At 36.5% G+C, this 18,425-nt stretch overlaps 1 protein-coding gene across 1 annotated transcript in view; it reads right to left on the bottom strand.

Annotated features, from left to right (window-relative positions):
• Positions 1-1,932: 1,932 nt before the first annotated feature.
• The window catches only part of atp6v0b (ATPase H+ transporting V0 subunit b), a 17,305-nt gene continuing 812 nt past the window's right edge, over positions 1,933-18,425 (bottom strand). Inside the window, exons 2-8 of the mRNA XM_079819135.1 lie at positions 16,726-16,774; positions 16,533-16,616; positions 16,180-16,257; positions 10,956-11,025; positions 7,941-7,992; positions 7,663-7,853; positions 1,933-3,365 (exon numbers count right to left, since the gene is read on the bottom strand). Of these exons, the coding sequence (XP_079675261.1) occupies positions 3,339-3,365; positions 7,663-7,853; positions 7,941-7,992; positions 10,956-11,025; positions 16,180-16,257; positions 16,533-16,616; positions 16,726-16,774 (551 nt within the window). The 3' untranslated portion in view covers positions 1,933-3,338. The remainder of the gene's footprint in view (positions 3,366-7,662; positions 7,854-7,940; positions 7,993-10,955; positions 11,026-16,179; positions 16,258-16,532; positions 16,617-16,725; positions 16,775-18,425) is intronic.

The following is an 18,425-nucleotide window of genomic DNA, read 5'->3' as shown; positions in this document are numbered from 1 at the left end:
TTTCTCATTTCTTAAGTTGCAAATGCTTGTGTGCATCCATGCAAATGATTATGAACAATTCTCTGCTGTTTCCTACATTATCAGTTGCTTCTGTCATGTTGATCATAATGTATTATAATGGGTCTCTGTTGAATAGTCTCACCCCCCACAACATTTAGGCATTAGTTCATAGCAGAAGTCTTTACATGCAAAATGGTTGAACAAGTTGTCACAATATGTCAAGCATATTTCTATACATTTCCGTAAGACGTTCACATTTCTACTTTTGTTTTTCTGGGGGTTTTTTTCTTTGTGCTATGCAGTGCTGTCTTTTCCTTTCTGTATCGCAATGACATCTGTCAACAAATTACAGTACAAACAGTAAAAGCCTAAATGTGAATCTTGTCCAGTCTCTTGCATTCAAACTCCCACATACACTAAGGTGTAACCTACAATTTACAATAATTGTCATCAAAACTTTAGCCATATTTACATCAGAACATCCCTCCAGAGTACAGTTATATTGACAACATGACTAAGCAATTTGACTCTTATCCGTACACAATGACACAAGGACTTGTCATTCTGATGGCACTGACATGTTCATTGACAGATATTTACTTCTGAGAGATGAACTAAGGATTTTGAGCAAGAGACTGGCTTTTGCAGGTCATCCATGGGGTTTTGCTATTTGTAATAATTTTGAGAAATGCACTTACTGTTTTGCAAATGTCGAGGATGATATGAGAAATGTACCAAAGCGACTGAGAAAAACTGTAATACATCATGGATGTGCAAAATAATGTTTAGTTGTGTACATGGGCATTTTTAATTGTTAGCTAAATCGGGATTATTTTGTTTTGATTTAGGGGAGAACAGGGCTTGTGAAAACTTCTCCCAATCTGACCGTTCTGAAAAGGAATGAGACCATTAATATATGACCTGATATTGTGTTTGTCCCCCTGACCCGTTGAGGCATGGACTCCACTAGACCCCTGAAGGTGTGCTGTGGTATCTGGCACCAAGATGTTAGCAGCAGATCCTTTAAGTCCTTACAGTTGCTCGTCTGTTTGATCGAACCACACGTGCATCAATGAGCCGCCCATGATCTCCACTGGTCCTTCCTGGAGCACTTTTGATAGAGACTGGCCACTGCAGACCGGGAACAGCCCACAAGAGCTGCAGTTTTGGAGATGCTCTGACCCATCACAATCTGGCCCTTGTCAAACTCGCTCAAATCCTTACGCTTGCCCATTTTTCCTGCTTCTAACACATCAACTTTGAGGACAAAATGTTCACTTGCTGCCTAATATATCCCACCCACTAACAGTTGATGAAGAGATCAGTGTTATACCGGCCATAATGTTATGCCTGATTGGTGTGTGCATATATATATATACACACACACATTATATAATTATAAAGGCTAGATTACTTTTAGCTGTGTCAGTATTATTATTTACCATTTCCCCCAACAGCTATAGCTAAACATGATATTAATATTTTAGTTTGGAGCATAGATTCACAAAATATATTCTAAATTAGGGGGATTTTTATTAAATTATTATAATAAGAAATGTTTCTTGAGCATCAAATCCTCATATTAGAGTGATTTCTGAAGGATCATGTGACACTGAAGACTGGAAAGATGATGTTGAACATTCAGCTTTGATCACAGGAATAAATTACATTTTAAAATTGTAATATTATTTCACAATATTGCTGTATTATAATCAAATGGTGAGCATAAGCGATTTCTTAGTGAGCAAAAATCAACCTCAAACAAGGGAAACGTTGTGCATTTCCTCCTGCGATATGGTAATGAGGTGGTCAGTTTACTTCTATTGGCTGATTTATCGATTATGAAATATGCTCCACATCTCGTGTTTAAAACAGTAAAATATAGATTAATAATTAGTCATCTGTTAACCTGTACAATAATCAGAAAAGACAGCAGTTTTTCACATGTCTTTTATTTCTTCAAGGACGATTATGAAGTCTAGAGGATCCACTTATACACATCAAAACAATGGAATCACCACATTAACATATTTAACAATCACTGAAACAGGAGAAATGGTCACACGGTCATCTTTACAGCCAATCCAGGAAGCCCTAAAGCCGCCCCGTCATGTGATCCGCCACAACCTGCTCGAAGTTGGAATGTCTCAAAATAAAAACTTGCATGTAAAGGAATTAAAACAACAGAAATGAAAGCATCACTCAGTCCTCGGTCACCAGACTTGAAGTGTTTCGCAAGACTACAGTGCTTTACATGGGGTACGCAATTTGATTGATCATTATAACTTAAACAGAAGATGATTTTTGGACATTCAGCGGTTGGTAAAATCATGTACCTCCACAAACACATCATAGAAAAGCATTTAAGTACAGCATAACCAGTGGTATTTATTCAGTAGATAACCTATGGACCTTAGCAAACAACGCAAGTGAAGAAATAAATGGGTTGTTAAATATGATCCTGGTTTAAAATGAATATGGCCTTGATGATCGTTTTCAGTTTGAGCTTTGAGTTTAGACGTTATACAGTAATGACAGGAACCTAGGGGATAAAGACCACTTCTGGCTTCCCAAACAAAATGTAAACAAAAAAAAAACACAAGACGACTAGGGAAATACAGCATGGCATGCTTCACAAACCAAAGGAAAGCGTCTTTTAATATGTACACACATCAGATTATTATATCCTCTTATTTTTGACCAAGCAGAACCCTACAAAGCGAGGCTCCACATCGGTAGAAATACAATTGGAGACTTGTACTCTTCTTTTTTTTAACATCATAGATTTGGTAGAACTGTTTTCTCAAAGATAGTGTTCAGTAGCGACATGGAAAACACAAGATGTAAGATGGTGGTCAAGCACACTGGATCACGCCAATGGCGATCGAGAGAATACTTTACGATTTACAGCCACACTAATGCAATTTATCACTTCTCTTGTACTGTACAGAACAATCACAGGGAACTATATATCGAGATTTGAGATGATTACAAACATAACACCCTGAGCAGAAACATTGGGACAGTCTTTTCTGCAAGGGTCGTTGTTTAATAAATAAAACGCCTCTCCAATCAAAAATATTGAATTTGATATTATGACGGTATGGCCAAAAACGTTGAGAGACGTTTTCATGTTCAAAATTATGAGATGCCAAACGAAAAAAGACATCATCATGCACTCTTTTTAAGACAAATTGGTGCACATACAATATTTCAATCTTCAGAAAATGGTGGTTAAAAACAGACACAAAGGAAAATACATTTAAATAATTTACTATGTATTTACACCTCCTCCTGTTTGCAGCACAGCATCTTTGATCTGCAGGTCGTGGCGTCATCTAATCTCCCATTTTTACTTTCGACGTCTAAACGGAGAGAAAAACAACAGTTCATGATTACACAGGCAGGGGAGAAAAAAAAATGACTACAGAAACATATTTACAGAAACATATTCTCCTGAAGAGACTGATGTGTTTTAATAGGAGTTGCTCTTGTGTGGATTCAACTATGCATGTCGGATCGATTTACAGTGTGTGACTGGAAATGGTGATCAAATATTCATTTTCCAGAGGGTGGTCTTAAGTAGCTGGATTGATATTAATGAGAAATAATTCAAAAGATCATCCTGCTGGAAGCCAGATGGGGAAGAACATGCTTCATGACAGCACTTTGTCTGTTAGGTAAACCAAAGGTTTGTTCACATGAAGAATGAAGTGAAACTAAAGGTCAATTAATACCAAGAGCAAAATGAAAATGTATTTTGGCCATTCGCGTGCTTAAAATGTAAGATATGCAATCTAGGGATATACGCTTTTATCCAAAGTGGCTTGCATTGCATTCAAGGTACAACTAATCGGAAAGAAATCACTGGAAACTGGACAGATCGCAAAACCAACATGATAAAGCAGCCGTTTGCTGCCATTTACTTAAAGATTTAAACCCAAGCATCGATGTTTTACCACAGGTTTACAATCATAAGGGATACATTGATCATAATAAATTAATTTGTGTCGAGATTACACAGTCACACAGAAATAAAGTGGCATTTACCGCTATTTCACAAAAGAAAGAGGACACACGTACTTATTCAGTCGTGTCTGTTTCTGTTTATTTGTAGTCACAGGACAGTTTATCACTTTTAGAAAGAACAATCACTTAAAAATACGCTCTCAGTCCCAAAAGTTATATTTTCAGTCCGAGAAACAGAGGAAGCTCCCGAAAAATGAACGAAAAAGTTGCTTAATTTTATGACATGCAGCGCTAAATCTGGATATCAGACAGTCCAGTATAAAGAGACGAGACGCACTGACAGATCAAAATAAATACATGATATGTCTGATTTCTTCAAGCAGTCGTATTTACAATGTTTACTATGGTAATGGTTAGCGCAAATAGTCTTTTGCATGGTATATTTCTGCCTTTTCGGTGATTAGAATCCACATCGGATCACAAACAGAAGTTATTTCAAACATGCGCTGCTGTTTTAAAGTGATCCTTCTGTAGTCACACTGTGAACACGTTTAGCTAAAAAGACTGCCTCTTCAGTTTAGCGTTTATTGTTGTCTCTGCGCTTAAAAAGACAAAAGTTGACAATTCTGGCTATGCTTTCGTTATTTTAAAGGGATAGTTCACCCAAAAATGAAAATTAGCCCATGATTTACTCACCCCCAAGTCATCCGAGGTGTATATGACATTCTTCTTTCAGACGAACACAATCTGAGTTATATTACAAAAGTCCAGGCTAATCCAAGCTTTAGAATTGGATTAACAGTTGCTCTGTTTTTCAAGTCCATAAAAGTGCATCTGTCCATCATATAACTGCTCCACGCGGCTTTGGGGTGTTAATAAAGGCCTTCTGAAGCGAATCGACGCGTTTGTGTAAGAAAAATATTCATATCAACTTTATCAAGTAAACTTTCGACCGACTGTCTTCCATGGAAAAGTGTTGAATGTTAAAAGTGAAACTCAAGATGCGTACATGACAACGACGTCATGACGAGCTGACCTGGTCGCGTTAGTCTTTCGATCAGATAAATTGAACAGGGAAGGCGGTCGGTCGAAAGTTTATTTGATAAAGTTTTAAATATGGATATTTTTCTTACACAAACGCATCGATTCGCTTCAGAAGGCCTTTATTAACACCCCAGAGCCGCGTGGAGCAGTTATATGACGGACAGATGCACTTTTTATGGACTTTATGGAGCAACTATGAATCCAATTCTAATGCTTGGATTAGCCTGGACTTTTGTAATATAACTCAGATTTTATTCGTCTGAAAGAAGAATGTCATATACACCTAGGATGACTTGAGGGAGAGTAAATTATGGGCTAATTTTCATTTTTGGGTGAACTATCCCTTTAATACTTTTTTCTTTCATTTTTATTTGATATATTGATCACTCAGGGTCATCTAATTTAACTATTGGTGGCTTGTGCTTATGAATATAAGTTCTTTAGGCATTCTGACTAGCTTTGTTTTTTATTTTTAATTACTAGAAAGTATATTCTGTTCTAATTGAATTCTTAATTGTTTTTCTGTGTTTTGCGCCGCTCGCACAGGCAATTTAGCTGATTTAATTAGATTTGCCGACATGTGAAATGCAGATCCTGTCTGCAGTTCTTTATTTTTTAGGTTTATTGATCCAAAATGTTTTTATATTTTCTTCAATATCTTTGTGTGACGTTCCCCAACGGCTGTAATGACAATAACACTGCTGTGAATAATAGGACTAAATTCACTCTAAATTCTTGTTTGAAATGAATATCCACAACAAATAGATACTCTTGCTGTAAAAAGGCCTTAAAACTAAGATGAGAATGCCATTTGAGTTCTCTCATTCATTATTTGGGTAATCAATAAAGGCCACTCATAAAGGCCAAATGCTTTTGTACCAACAAAAAAAAGTAGAATGTTATTGAACAAAATGACATTTATAATTAAAAACCGCAATTGGCTACAGTATGGATTTCAAAATGTTTAATAGAAAAGCTGAAATGTCTTGTACTTTAATATTCTCTGCTGTCAGTAGAAATCAATTGATCAAGTCTGATAAGGTCATGCTAACAATTCAAGGCTAACGACTGAAAGTGAACGACCGGAACAAGACCAAATCTTTTTTACATTACATTTATGTATCTGGCAGATTATTTAATTTTTAATAAAAATAAAAAAAAAGGTTTTGAACATATTCAAAAATGAAAACTATGCTTTATTCAGTAAACAATTATCACAACAACTTGTATTAAAATATTGCTAAACCATCAAATTCAGTGTCAAAATGACCGGATTGGAGAGTAGTTACTTTAACAGTTTATATCTTAAATGAGCGTAAATAGTTTGGAGAAATAGGAGAATATGATATTATTAGTTCAGCATTCGGTCTTAAAGGGGCAGCGTCTAATAAACCTGCTGTCGATTGAGCCATTCATTCGAATCGAACAAAAGGCAAATAGAAAATATTCACATCTCTTGAATGAATAACTTTAGCTTTTATAAGCATTAATCTATCAATTCATACAGTGAAAACTATGCAGTGTTCATTACTTTATTAGATTTCTTTGTAGGTTTGTTCTTTCTAAGTAATATTAATGTAATGCCTGCACACTGGTCCATTTACACATAGATGTTTTACATTTTTGTTCAAACATTGCTGTTTCTTTTGCTATAGATATTTTACTTCTCAGATTATAAAGCCATGTTAATTATGTTCTTAATTATGTTTTGTTTTTTTCATAAAAATAAAAAAATACAGTATAATAAAAAGAACCGATGAGAATACCGTTAAAGTACCGGATCGATAAGCAGTATCGGTAAGAGTAGTAATACCGTTAAAACGATACCCATCCCTATTAGTAATACAGTGGAAATTAGTAGATTTGGTTAGCATGTTGATTTATGTTGTGCGCCCCTACATTTTCTAGTTTTTCAGTTGGGGGCCACTGTGCTCCTAGTGAGAAAAGTTAAGGCCTGTACACACCGGGACGAATATCGCGCGCGCTTATCGCCAGCGTTTTTCCTGCCGTTTTTCGGCGCGTCTTGAGTGTTCACACCCAAGCGATTTTCACTGGCGCTGCGCCGAGTGAACGTGCACATTCAGTAGATGCGCTCCCGGTACACAAGGTGGTGCTGCGGCACTTTAAGCCTCTGACACTCGCTTGTCACACAGAAGGAGAAGAGAGACAGTATTTACGTGCTTGCCAAAACCATAGACATATTATGTATATGGACAAAACCATTCACACACTTTTTGCTAACTGGCAAGCAGCATTAGCAGTTCATCTTCTTCTTTGTCTACTTGCTACTTCTTCGTCGTATCAATGTGTGCTCGGCAAGACCGTTTTGTGCTTGAGCGCCACCAAGTCGTGTTTTACTGTCACTTCAGCAGCTCCAGGCACGTGAACAAAAGCGCTGATCTCATTGGTCGGACAGTTTTTTACGCGCCGCATCAAAATAAAAAAACGAACCCGAGGCGTTTTTTTTTTTAAATGACGCTTTTACGCCTGGCGTTTTGCGCGTCGGTGTGAACACTCACATTGGCGCCCATTGTTTAGTCCCGAGGCGTTAAACGTCGGCGATAAACGCGTGCGAAAATCGTCCCGGTGTGAACAGGCCTTTAGTCTGGAGCCCTGACATAGTAATTTCAGGGAAAAAAAAACACTTGCCTGTAAGATGGCTACGATCACTCCGAATAGTCCAATGGCACTGCCGAAAATTTCAACAATGAGGATCTTGACAAAGAGGCTGGCATTCTGGGCATCAGCCAGAGCAGCTCCACTGCCCACGATGCCAACACAGATGCCACAGAAGAGGTTTGAAAAGCCAACAGTGAGTCCAGCACCAAACATGGAGTAACCTGAAAAGACAGCACCAATGTGTCATTCGGAGGCTCCAAAAAAGCACAAAGAAAAAAGATGAGAAGTGATTTAGAAGCAAACTGCACCTGCTTGGTAGTTCCTTGCCCCAATAGTTTCTGGAGTCGTGCCACTGAAGTTCTAAATGACATTAAACAACAACAAAAAAACAATCTTTAGAACAACTATGTAATACACAGGGAACCCACAACTTAGTTAACTTCAAATTTAAGGACCTTTCAAGGACTTTCCAGGTCCAATACCCTCAAATTCAAGGACTTAATGTTGAACACATCTCAAGTGAGTTACAGCGTGTTTCCTTGTAAGAGATATTGGTACAGTTTTCATGTGTCAAACACAACTATGCTTTTACTTTTGGCCATATGACAGATCTGATATTCTATAGGGCTGGGTCTCGACTCAGATGTTCTGATTCGATTCGATTTCAATTCACCAGCTCTCGAATCGATTCGATTTTCAATTCTCGATTCAATTTCGATTAAACTCAATGAATATAGATTTAATTCAAATAGCCTACTATATTTATAAAAAAGAACAGTGAACAAGTTTACAAGTGGGTAATTAAAAAGAAATTAAGAGCAACAAACCTGTATATTAAACTCTTTTTATTTTAGGTACACTTTGGTAGGCCTACATTAAAACAGAACTCTATATTTCAAATGCATACAATTATGTTAAATACAATACAATTTTGTTTTTAAAGATATTTTGATACACTTATTCTAAAACATAAAAAGGATATTGGATGATTTTCAGTAAAGGACAAGCATTTCTTGCGATTTAGCCGACCGTCATTCAGACTCTGTCCATTTTTATGGAGGCTTTTTCCTCCAGGGGCGTCTGAGCTTTGATTCGAGCCCCGGATGGTGCATTATATTTCGTCACCATCTCTGTTATTCGCGTGCCTTCCTTAGATGCGATTGCCCTTCGATTTTATCTTAACGACAAGCATATATGCGATACCGGGCAGGATCAACTGGAAAACCCCCGGGAAAAAAATCGATTCTTGGCCTTGAGAATCGATTTTGAATCGACCACATTTTAATCGAAAGATCGATTTTTTTTGCCCAGCCCTAATATTCTATTTGTCGTATTTCTGTTTTGCATAAAACTGAAGAATATTCGGTACATCCTATACTGTATTCTAAAATGATCTGATATGAACTTTTGCATTGGATTTTATTGAAAAGAGCTCAGGCTCATGTAACTAGAAGTGTGAATATATATGAATATGCTTTTCTTGCCTCATGGCTTTACATAATCTTAACAATCAAAGCAATTCAACATTACATTAAATAAAATATTTGGGCAACAGATTATCACAAATGTTTATTGAACAAAATACAGTAGGGGTGTAACGATTCATCTACTACATCGATGTATCGATTTATTTTCCTATGATCTAACTACATCGATCTGTGCTCGGCAAGTTGGCCTTCCGGACGACATATATCGATCTAACATCGTTTTAAAAGGTAATCAATCGATTGTATCGATCATAGAAAATAACGCATTGGATTTTAACACGTCAGACTTTATATGGATGTTTTTTCTTAGCACTTTTAATAATAAAGGCGTTAAACGTTACTCGATTCAGTCTGCCTATCTGTGACATCATTGCCTCGCACCAGCGCTAAGAAAACAAAACATAGCATGGCGGATCGCAGAGGAGAAGCCAATGAGCGAGAAATGATCAAGCCACCAGGAGAAAGAGCTAACGTTACCTGTACTTTCAACCCTGGCTAAATGTTACCTGTGCATTCCCAGTGTGCCAGCAGAGCGAGCTTTAGTACTGCTGGAGACATAATGAACGCACAGAGAAGTGTTCTGAGGTCAGATCATGGTGATATTTTTGGAGAAAAAAAATCTGTAGAGTCATTGAAGAGTAGTTGGTTACATTTTATCTTTTGTTAAATATTGTTTGTTTATTAAACTGAGAGTAGTAGCAGGTTCAGCCAGTTTATTCAACCTGAAGAAATGTTGGTTGCACTTTATTTTTGATATTAATATTGTATTTGTATTATTTTAATGTTGTAAAACAACAGCAAAAGTAACAGGTACACCTACTATTAATTAAACCTGAAGAGAAGTTAGTTGCACTTTATTTTTGATATTAATATTGTAATATTTTTATGTTGGAAAACAAAAGCAGAAGTAGCAGGTTAACCTACTGTTGAAATGTTGGTTGCACTTACTGTGCTTTTATTGAAAATGTATTGAATATTGAAAATGAGAGCAGAAAAGGTTAACTTCCTGTTAATTCAACCTAAACTGTTGGTTGCACTTTATTCAAATAAAATTTGAATGTATTTGCCATTAATTGTTGTTTATTTGTTTGTTTATATCCATAATTAATTGATACCTGATTCCCTTACAAGAAACAACAGGAATCTTGGAAACATCACCTGCATTGACCAGTATCCAGAAATTTATTTCAGTCACACAATTTTTGGCTAAAAAGTTACTGAATCGATTTCAAGTCACTGAATCGTTTCGGATCGTATCGTTCTAAATGAACCAATATCGTCGTTGAATCGTATCGACAACCTCAAATCATGATACGAATCGAATCGTTGTTAAAACGAATCGTTACACCCCTAATATACAGTCATTGACTGAACATATTTGGGTTCTGTGTAAGCACTGAAAACGTTGAGGTACCATTGCAGTAGTTTCGTGTGTGTGTGTGAATGTCATGGCAACGTACAACACACAACCTCACTAGCGAAACATTTCACGTAACGCGTACATGTGTGTAACTAACGTAAATCAAGCTATTATGTCAGCCACGAAGTGTTGGTGAAATAACACATTAGCGGACCGGAGGGAATAATATGGATTTTTTTTCCAGAAAACTTCTCACTTTTATATTTATTCCCAAAAACGTGATTTTTTTTTTTTTTTTTTTCAGATTCTCAAACATTCATGGATTTCAAGGAGCCGTGGGAAACCCTGAACACAGCTCATTTAAATGCTGTAAAATCTCAGGGAAAACATCTGCTCTCTTTTTTCTAAACCTAGAACTTAAGATTTACTCTAAAACCAATGCGTTCAAAGAAATGGGTAAATAAGCTTTAACTTACCTCTGCCAGATTGCTAATGACAATTGCCATGATGATCCCATAAATGGCAACAGCTTCACAAAAGATAATGCTAGGGAAAAAGTAAAATAAATGATCTGTCACCAAGTGCAAATGTGAGCCAAAGAAAAAAGCCTTAGGCAAGCAAATAAACCCGAGTTACAACACAGATGGAATCATAAGGAGAAAAAAAGGCTCATCTGACAAAAGCGGCATGAGCCAAAAAATATATATATTTCACTGACTTTTTCCTCAAATTTGACTTCATTTTAATTTTAGCCTTTTTTAACGCAACTAATATGCTCAAATTTGCTCATTTTGAACCTTGATTGTCTTTATCAAACTAGAGCTGCACGATAAATCATTCTTCTCATGATTTGGCTTATCGCGCTTATGAAATCTCAAAGGTTGCGATGATCTTTTATGCGCAGTTTGTCAGTGAAGCAAAAGCTGCTCCATCTGAAAGCACCGCGAGTTTGAAAAAGCAACACACGTCAAAAATCTTTCCAAACATGAGAAGCATTTAGTCAGGCTGTAACCATGTCGTGAACATTGGGGGGGGGGGCAATTTATTTTTTATTTTTATAAAGCATAAAGAAACAGAACAGTGAACGAAATTCTAGATATATTTCTAGTTGGGAAATAATCCTTTTGGGACTATTTGCAAACAATATTTGCATTAATTTGTGCAAATATATTATTAGTCCCGATAGGGCTGCACGATTTGGGGGAAATATCCAATTCCGATTATTCTGGTAAAAATTGTGATTTAAAATGCGATCATTATATATTGCATATTGTATATAAAAACATTGTGTTCAAATATTAATGACTAATAATAATTATTGTTATTGCTAAATAAAAATAAGAAATATTACTATTACAATAACATTTTCATTATTAATTTTTTTAAATAGAGCATTTAAGAAAAAATATAACTATAATAATCATAATATTTATATTTGACAGGAAACGTATTTTACAAAAAAAATGATGGTTTACCTGTTAATATGCAGACAGCCTATGACTAAAAATCATTAGAGAGGTCTAAGGATTTATTGTAAAAACAAAATATTATTATAAAAATGTGCTTTTTATCTGTGATATCAATTTCTTAAAGTCTATGTCTGTAATATGAAATATGCATCCACTTATTGACATTCTGTGATAAGAAGCCACATCAGCTCGACTGACGATATGAAGGAAGTTAAAACTGGTTATTAAACGTTGTATTTTGTTGGACAACAGGTTTATAAACACTTCGCATTACTAGTTTGTGAAGATGTTTGACGTGTGTTGTTTTTTCAGGCACACATTACAATAAGCGACTCAAACTCGCAGTCTTTCAAATCTAATTTATGTGCAATTATGAAAGCGCAAAGGCTGTGATTTTAATTAAATAAATATATGTACAGTGTGTTAGTGAAGAGCAGCTCTGTGATTAAACGCTGCTCTTCACTAACACACTGTACATATATTTATTTAATTAAAATCACAGCCTTTGCGCTTTCATAATCACACATAAATTAGATTTGAGGTGCTCGTCTGTGTGTGAAGACCCAAAAGAGAACGTAAACCCCGCCTACTTTAATTTGATTGGCCATCTCAATCTTTTTGACATTGATGAGCGCTGTTAGACCAGACCAACCAGACTAAAATGTAACTTTTAAACCTTTTTGTCATCCTAATAACATCCAGAGCGCTGCATAATGAAGTGCAGCAGAGCAGTGAAGAATTTAAAATATTGAGGGGGACAATTTGGCCATTTCTAATTATTGGGGGGACTTGTCAATGTCTATGGTGGTTACGGCCATGTTTAATCAAAAGGCTTCAATCGGTTTATTCATCTGACCGATAGTATGATGTTCAGAGGGATTTCCCTGAATGACGTGTATCGCATTTCTGTGGCACATATTTGGAGTTTCTGCACAAGAGCGCCCTCTGGCTTTCAGATGCAGCAGCATTTATTACTGTTTTATTACGATTTTATCAGACTATCAGGCAGCTAAAAAAACAACTTCAAAACATTAAAGGGATTGTTCACCCAAAAATGAAAATGTGATGTGTATCTGCTTACCCCCAGGGCATCCAAGATACAGGTGACTTTGTTTCTTCAGTCGAACACAAATGAAGATGTTTAACTCCAACCGTGTCAGTCTGTCAGTCGTGTAATGCATGTGAATGGTAACAAAATTTATCAGACAAATCCATACTAAACCCTGCGGCTCGTGGCGACACATTGATGTCTTAAGACACGAAACGATCGGTTTGTGTGAGAAACCGAACAGTATTTATATAATTTTTGACCTCTAATACACCTCTATGTCCAACAGCATTTAGCGCACGATCACTTCCGGTGTGTGAGGTCAATGTACACGATCTGGCGTAGTTTACGCAAGCACTGGAAGTGATTTCTTGCGCGCATCTCTACGCCAGATCATGTACTTGGTCATTGACCTCACTTACCGGAAGTGATTGCACGCTGAAGGCTGTTGGACATAATGGCGTATTAGAGGTAAAAAATTAGAGATGCATCAATTGATTGGCCAGGGATCGGAATTGGCCGATTTTCTGCATGATCACGCCTGATCGGTGATCGGCCGATCAGTCTCACGTGTCTCCGATTTTGAGCCGATCCGTCTACATGCGGCTGTGAGCACGAGCGCGGGAACTAGGGCTGTCAACGAATATTCTAAATTCGAATACATATTCGAATAGTTTTTAAAAAACGAATTTCGAAGGTGAAAATTAATATTCGAATAAATAAAAAAATGTGGGGAAAAAACGCCCGCGGTAGTAGAGGCGTGGCTGTCTGCTTTGCGAGTGGGCGCGCTAGCGCGCCTGAAGCCTTGTGTACTTTGGCCCGTCTCCAGAGCGCGAGCCTCCGCTGACTGCGCGCGCTCCTCCCCAAACGGCCGAGGCGTTTATATTTGACGCGCTCGGCGTTGTGCTTTCTTTGAAACGACAGATGGCGACTCGGAGTAATTGTTCTATAAACTATCAGGAAAAGCGTCGAGAAGAAGTGGGCTAATGTACACAGGTGACGATATTTATTTTAGTACACTTCACCGAAAACCACACTACAAAAGAATCATGTAAAACAGATCAAAATAAACCTTGATATTACTTGTGACATGAGAACAAAATGTATGTAGAAATGTAACGTTAACTTATACAACTCAATTTATGATATCTAAATGTTTCATAATTTCACTAAACACTTTAGTGAGTTTTCACTTAGTTTCACTTTTCTTTATTAAACGGACTTTATGCTTTTGTAGGCTCGTTTTATAAATATAAGCAACTCATTTGTATGTGCAAACTGGACCAGCCTTACTTTGCATCGCCCGCCACAAGCTCTCTGTCTGCAACACGCGAGGCCATAACGGAGAAATTAATTTTGTTCATTTGTAAGGACATGAGCTTGATCAGTGTCGTGGATGGGGCGGCTTCATGGAGTTCTGTCAAGCAATGCAGCCGAGGTACTGCCTGAATAGATATTGCATGAATGAAGGATAAATGCACTGCTTCCACTGGTTTGATTATTTACCGTTTCATGTCAAGGAAAAGTTCCATGTTTACCACAGCACAGCTCGCTCGGAGCGTTCAATAATATGCTGTAAAACTTATATTAATATTTGTTTCAATCACTGAATGAAGCCTGCTATATTTTGGACAAGAGTCGTGACCTTAAATTGCTTGCACAAAACTCTTGATCAGCTCTCGAAATGTGTTTGTTCATTAAAGCCGTTATGAGCAGAGAGCGTGAGGGCGAGAGAGATGAGGTCTGCGGTCTTTAGCCATTAGTTGATTTACTTGTTTTTTGTGTAGGTAATATGTTGTCAAATATGTTTAAACTTAAATAGACTACCTATATAAGTAGTTATGTCTCTTTGTATTAATTTGTCCTGTTATTGACGTAATGCGCGTCATTGATAAAATGCGCAACCAGATGTTCGAATAGTTCGAATATTCGTGCTTTTTTTTTAGAAGGAATATTCGAACATCATTTTTGAGCAATTTTGACAGCCCTAGCGGGAACCACCAGGAAAGCGCACAACACAACAAACCTAATTAGACACTTAAAACTCCATCACCCCGTGGAACTGCCCAGTTTGAAGAAGGTAGTGAAGGTAAAACGGCTAAAGCTGGCCAGAGCTCAGAGCCAGCCACAGGTCTGCAGCCTCTCCTATCTTTCCTTGGTATAAGCAGTAAAAAGACCAAAGCAATTACAAAGAAATGATGGACTTCATGACCAGCCGAACGCATAAACCATCACTTCATGAGAATTTACCGTTTCATTTGAGAAAAACTGTCATATCATGAACACAGGCACTCAAGGGCAACAGCAACCCGTCAAAATACAAGTTTGGTTTAAAAAAAAATTACTTGACAGAATATATTGAGCTACTGTTGTAGCTTTCAGTAGATTTAGCGCCAGCTCTTTGTAATAATAATACAATTGTTATGGTATTGGCACCGTGACATCCCTAGCTGGTAACATTTATTACCCAATTACTGAACTATTATTTTGAGGAGTACTGTACACTTCAGGTTTGTTCATTTATAGGATCTTTTGACTTTTGTAAGACAAGTAGAAAAGAGAAAAAGGTCAATTTATAATGTTTAGTTTCACAAAGCAACTGATTTTCAGTTATTTGTTATTTCTACTTCTTTCCAGGCACAGAACACCAATTTTTTGAGAGTTGTTTAAGTGAGAGAAGATTCTGTTGTAATGTTTAATAATTTATTGTAGAATAAAAATTAAATTTAGCTTTGAAGAAAACGTGGATTTTTGTTTGTATATGCTGTCAATTATAGTTCTTAGAAAGAAAATCGGAATCGGCAAAAATCGGTATCGGCCGATCTCATTAACAAAAAATCAGCCAAGAAAATTGCAATCGGTGCATCTCTATCAAAAATTATATAAATACTGTTCAGTTTCTCGCACAAACTGATCGTTTCGTGTCTTAAGAAATCAATGTGTCTTCACGAGCCGCAGGGTTTAGTATGGATTTGTCTGTGCATGTTTTTTTTACTCTCATAGATTTTGCTACCATTCACATGCATTATAAGATTGACACTGCAACGGTTTGAGATAAACATCTTCATTTGTGTTCTACTGAAGAAACAAAGTCATCTGTGTCTTTGATGCCCTGGGGGAAAGCAGATACACATCAAATCTTAATTTTTGGGTGAACTATCCCTTAAAGCACAGTGCATATACCTGACAAGATTTTTAGTCTTGATTCTAGGGGCTTTGACTCCTCCACCAATGATGCTGGACCCAGTGATGTAAATCCCCCTGCAGAGTCACAAGACAAAATACATCATTTTCCACATGTATGAGACATATATATATATACATATACATATACATATATACACTACAAAAGAAGCATGCTGCAATTCTGATAATAAGAATTGACTGCTGCTTTTTTTAATGGCCCTCTATTCAACTGAGCACTGCAGAAGAGGATATGGAAAACTGTACTACAACATGTCAAAATTTCCCATATGTTGTTTTTCTGAGCTGTCAGCTTTTGTTACAGACTAAAAAGAGGAAATGGACAAACTCACCATGCAGCTCCAACAACAGAGAGAGAGATGGCCAGGCCAATTCCAAGATTAGCCCACATAAATGGAGAAGTCTCTGTTAAAAACCTGTGACAGAAAACATTTATTATCTAGATATCAAGAAACATTTAATTCAAGTCTTAAATTAGGTCTTGTAGATATCAGAATGGCTTAACAAATGTTGCTGAACACATACCATGCTATATCAAATCGAAATCCAAGGTCAAAAATCGTATAGCAAGTACCTGTGGAGAGAAAAAAAGACTTGATTAGCAGTGTTTAAAGGGATAGTTCACACAAGTCATCCTAGGAATGTGTATGACATTATTTTTTCAGACGAATACAGAGTTATATTAAAAATATTCTGGCTCTTCCAAGCTTTATAATGGCAGGGAATGACTGTTTCTGTTTTGAAGTCCATAAAAGTGCATCCGTCCATCATAAAAGTGCATCCATCCATCATAAAACTGTCGGACGACAGTTAGCTGAAGTTAGAGATTACAGTTTGTAAAGTTTTAAATATGGATATTTTCTTAAACAAACACATCGATTCGCTTCAGAAGGCCTGGAGCCGTGTGGAGCAGTTATATGATGGATAGATGCAATTTTATGATGGATAGATGCAATTTTATGATGGATAGATGCACTTTTATGATGGATAGATGCAATTTTATGATGGATAGATGCTCTTTTATGATGATAAATGCACTTTTATGATGGATAGATGCTCTTTTATGATGGATAGATGCTCTTTTATGATGATAAATGCACTTTTATGATGGATAGATGCTCTTTTATGATGATAGATGCTCTTTTATGATGATAAATGCACTTTTATGATGGATAGATGCTCTTTTATGATGGACAGATGCTCTTTTATGATGATAAATGCACTTTTATGATGGATAGATGCTCTTTTATGATGATAGATGCTCTTTTATGATGATAAATGCACTTTTATGATGGATAAATGCACTTTTATGATGGACAGATGCTCTTTTATGATGATAGATGCACTTTTATGATGATAAATGCTCTTTTATGATGGATAGATGCTCTTTTATGATGATAAATGCACTTTTATGATGGATAGATGCTCTTTTATGATGATAGATGCACTTTTATGATGGATAAATGCTCTTTTATGATGGACGGATGCACTTTTATGACGGATGGATGCACTTTTATGATGGATAAATGCTCTTTTATGATGGATAGATGCTCTTTTATGATGATAAATGCACTTTTATGATGGATAAATGCTCTTTTATGATGGACGGATGCACTTTTATGATGGATAGATGCTCTTTTATGATGGATAGATGCTCTTTTATGATGGATAGATGCTCTTTTATGATGGATAGATGCTCTTTTATGATGATAAATGCACTTTTATGATGGATAGATGCACTTTTATGATGATAGATGCACTTTTATGATGGATAGATGCTCTTTTATGATGGATAGATGCTCTTTTATGATGATAAATGCACTTTTATGATGGATAGATGCTCTTTTATGATGATAGATGCACTTTTATGATGGATAAATGCTCTTTTATGATGGACGGATGCACTTTTATGACGGATGGATGCACTTTTATGGACTTCAAAACAGAAACAGCCATTCCCTGCCATTATAATGCATTATAAGAGCCAGGACATTTTTAAATATTCCTCCGATTTTAATCATCTGATGACTTGAGGGAGAGTAAATCATGGGCTAATTTCATTTTTGGGTGAACTATATCCCTTTCATGTACATGTTTAATTTAAACCAGAGTTTAAAAAGTATAAAAGTGATGTAGTTTTCATCTAAACCAAAAAGAACCTCAAAGCGAACACAAAAATAGAAATAAAAGCAGTGGCATAATCTGAATAAATGGCAAAATATGGA

The sequence above is a fragment of the Gobio gobio genome, assembly GCF_949357685.1.
Source record: "Gobio gobio genome assembly, chromosome: 6".
NCBI classification, from domain to species: domain Eukaryota; kingdom Metazoa; phylum Chordata; class Actinopteri; order Cypriniformes; family Gobionidae; genus Gobio; species Gobio gobio.
Note: the sequence above shows the minus strand (reverse complement) of the source record. Positions and strands in the feature narration are given on the sequence as shown.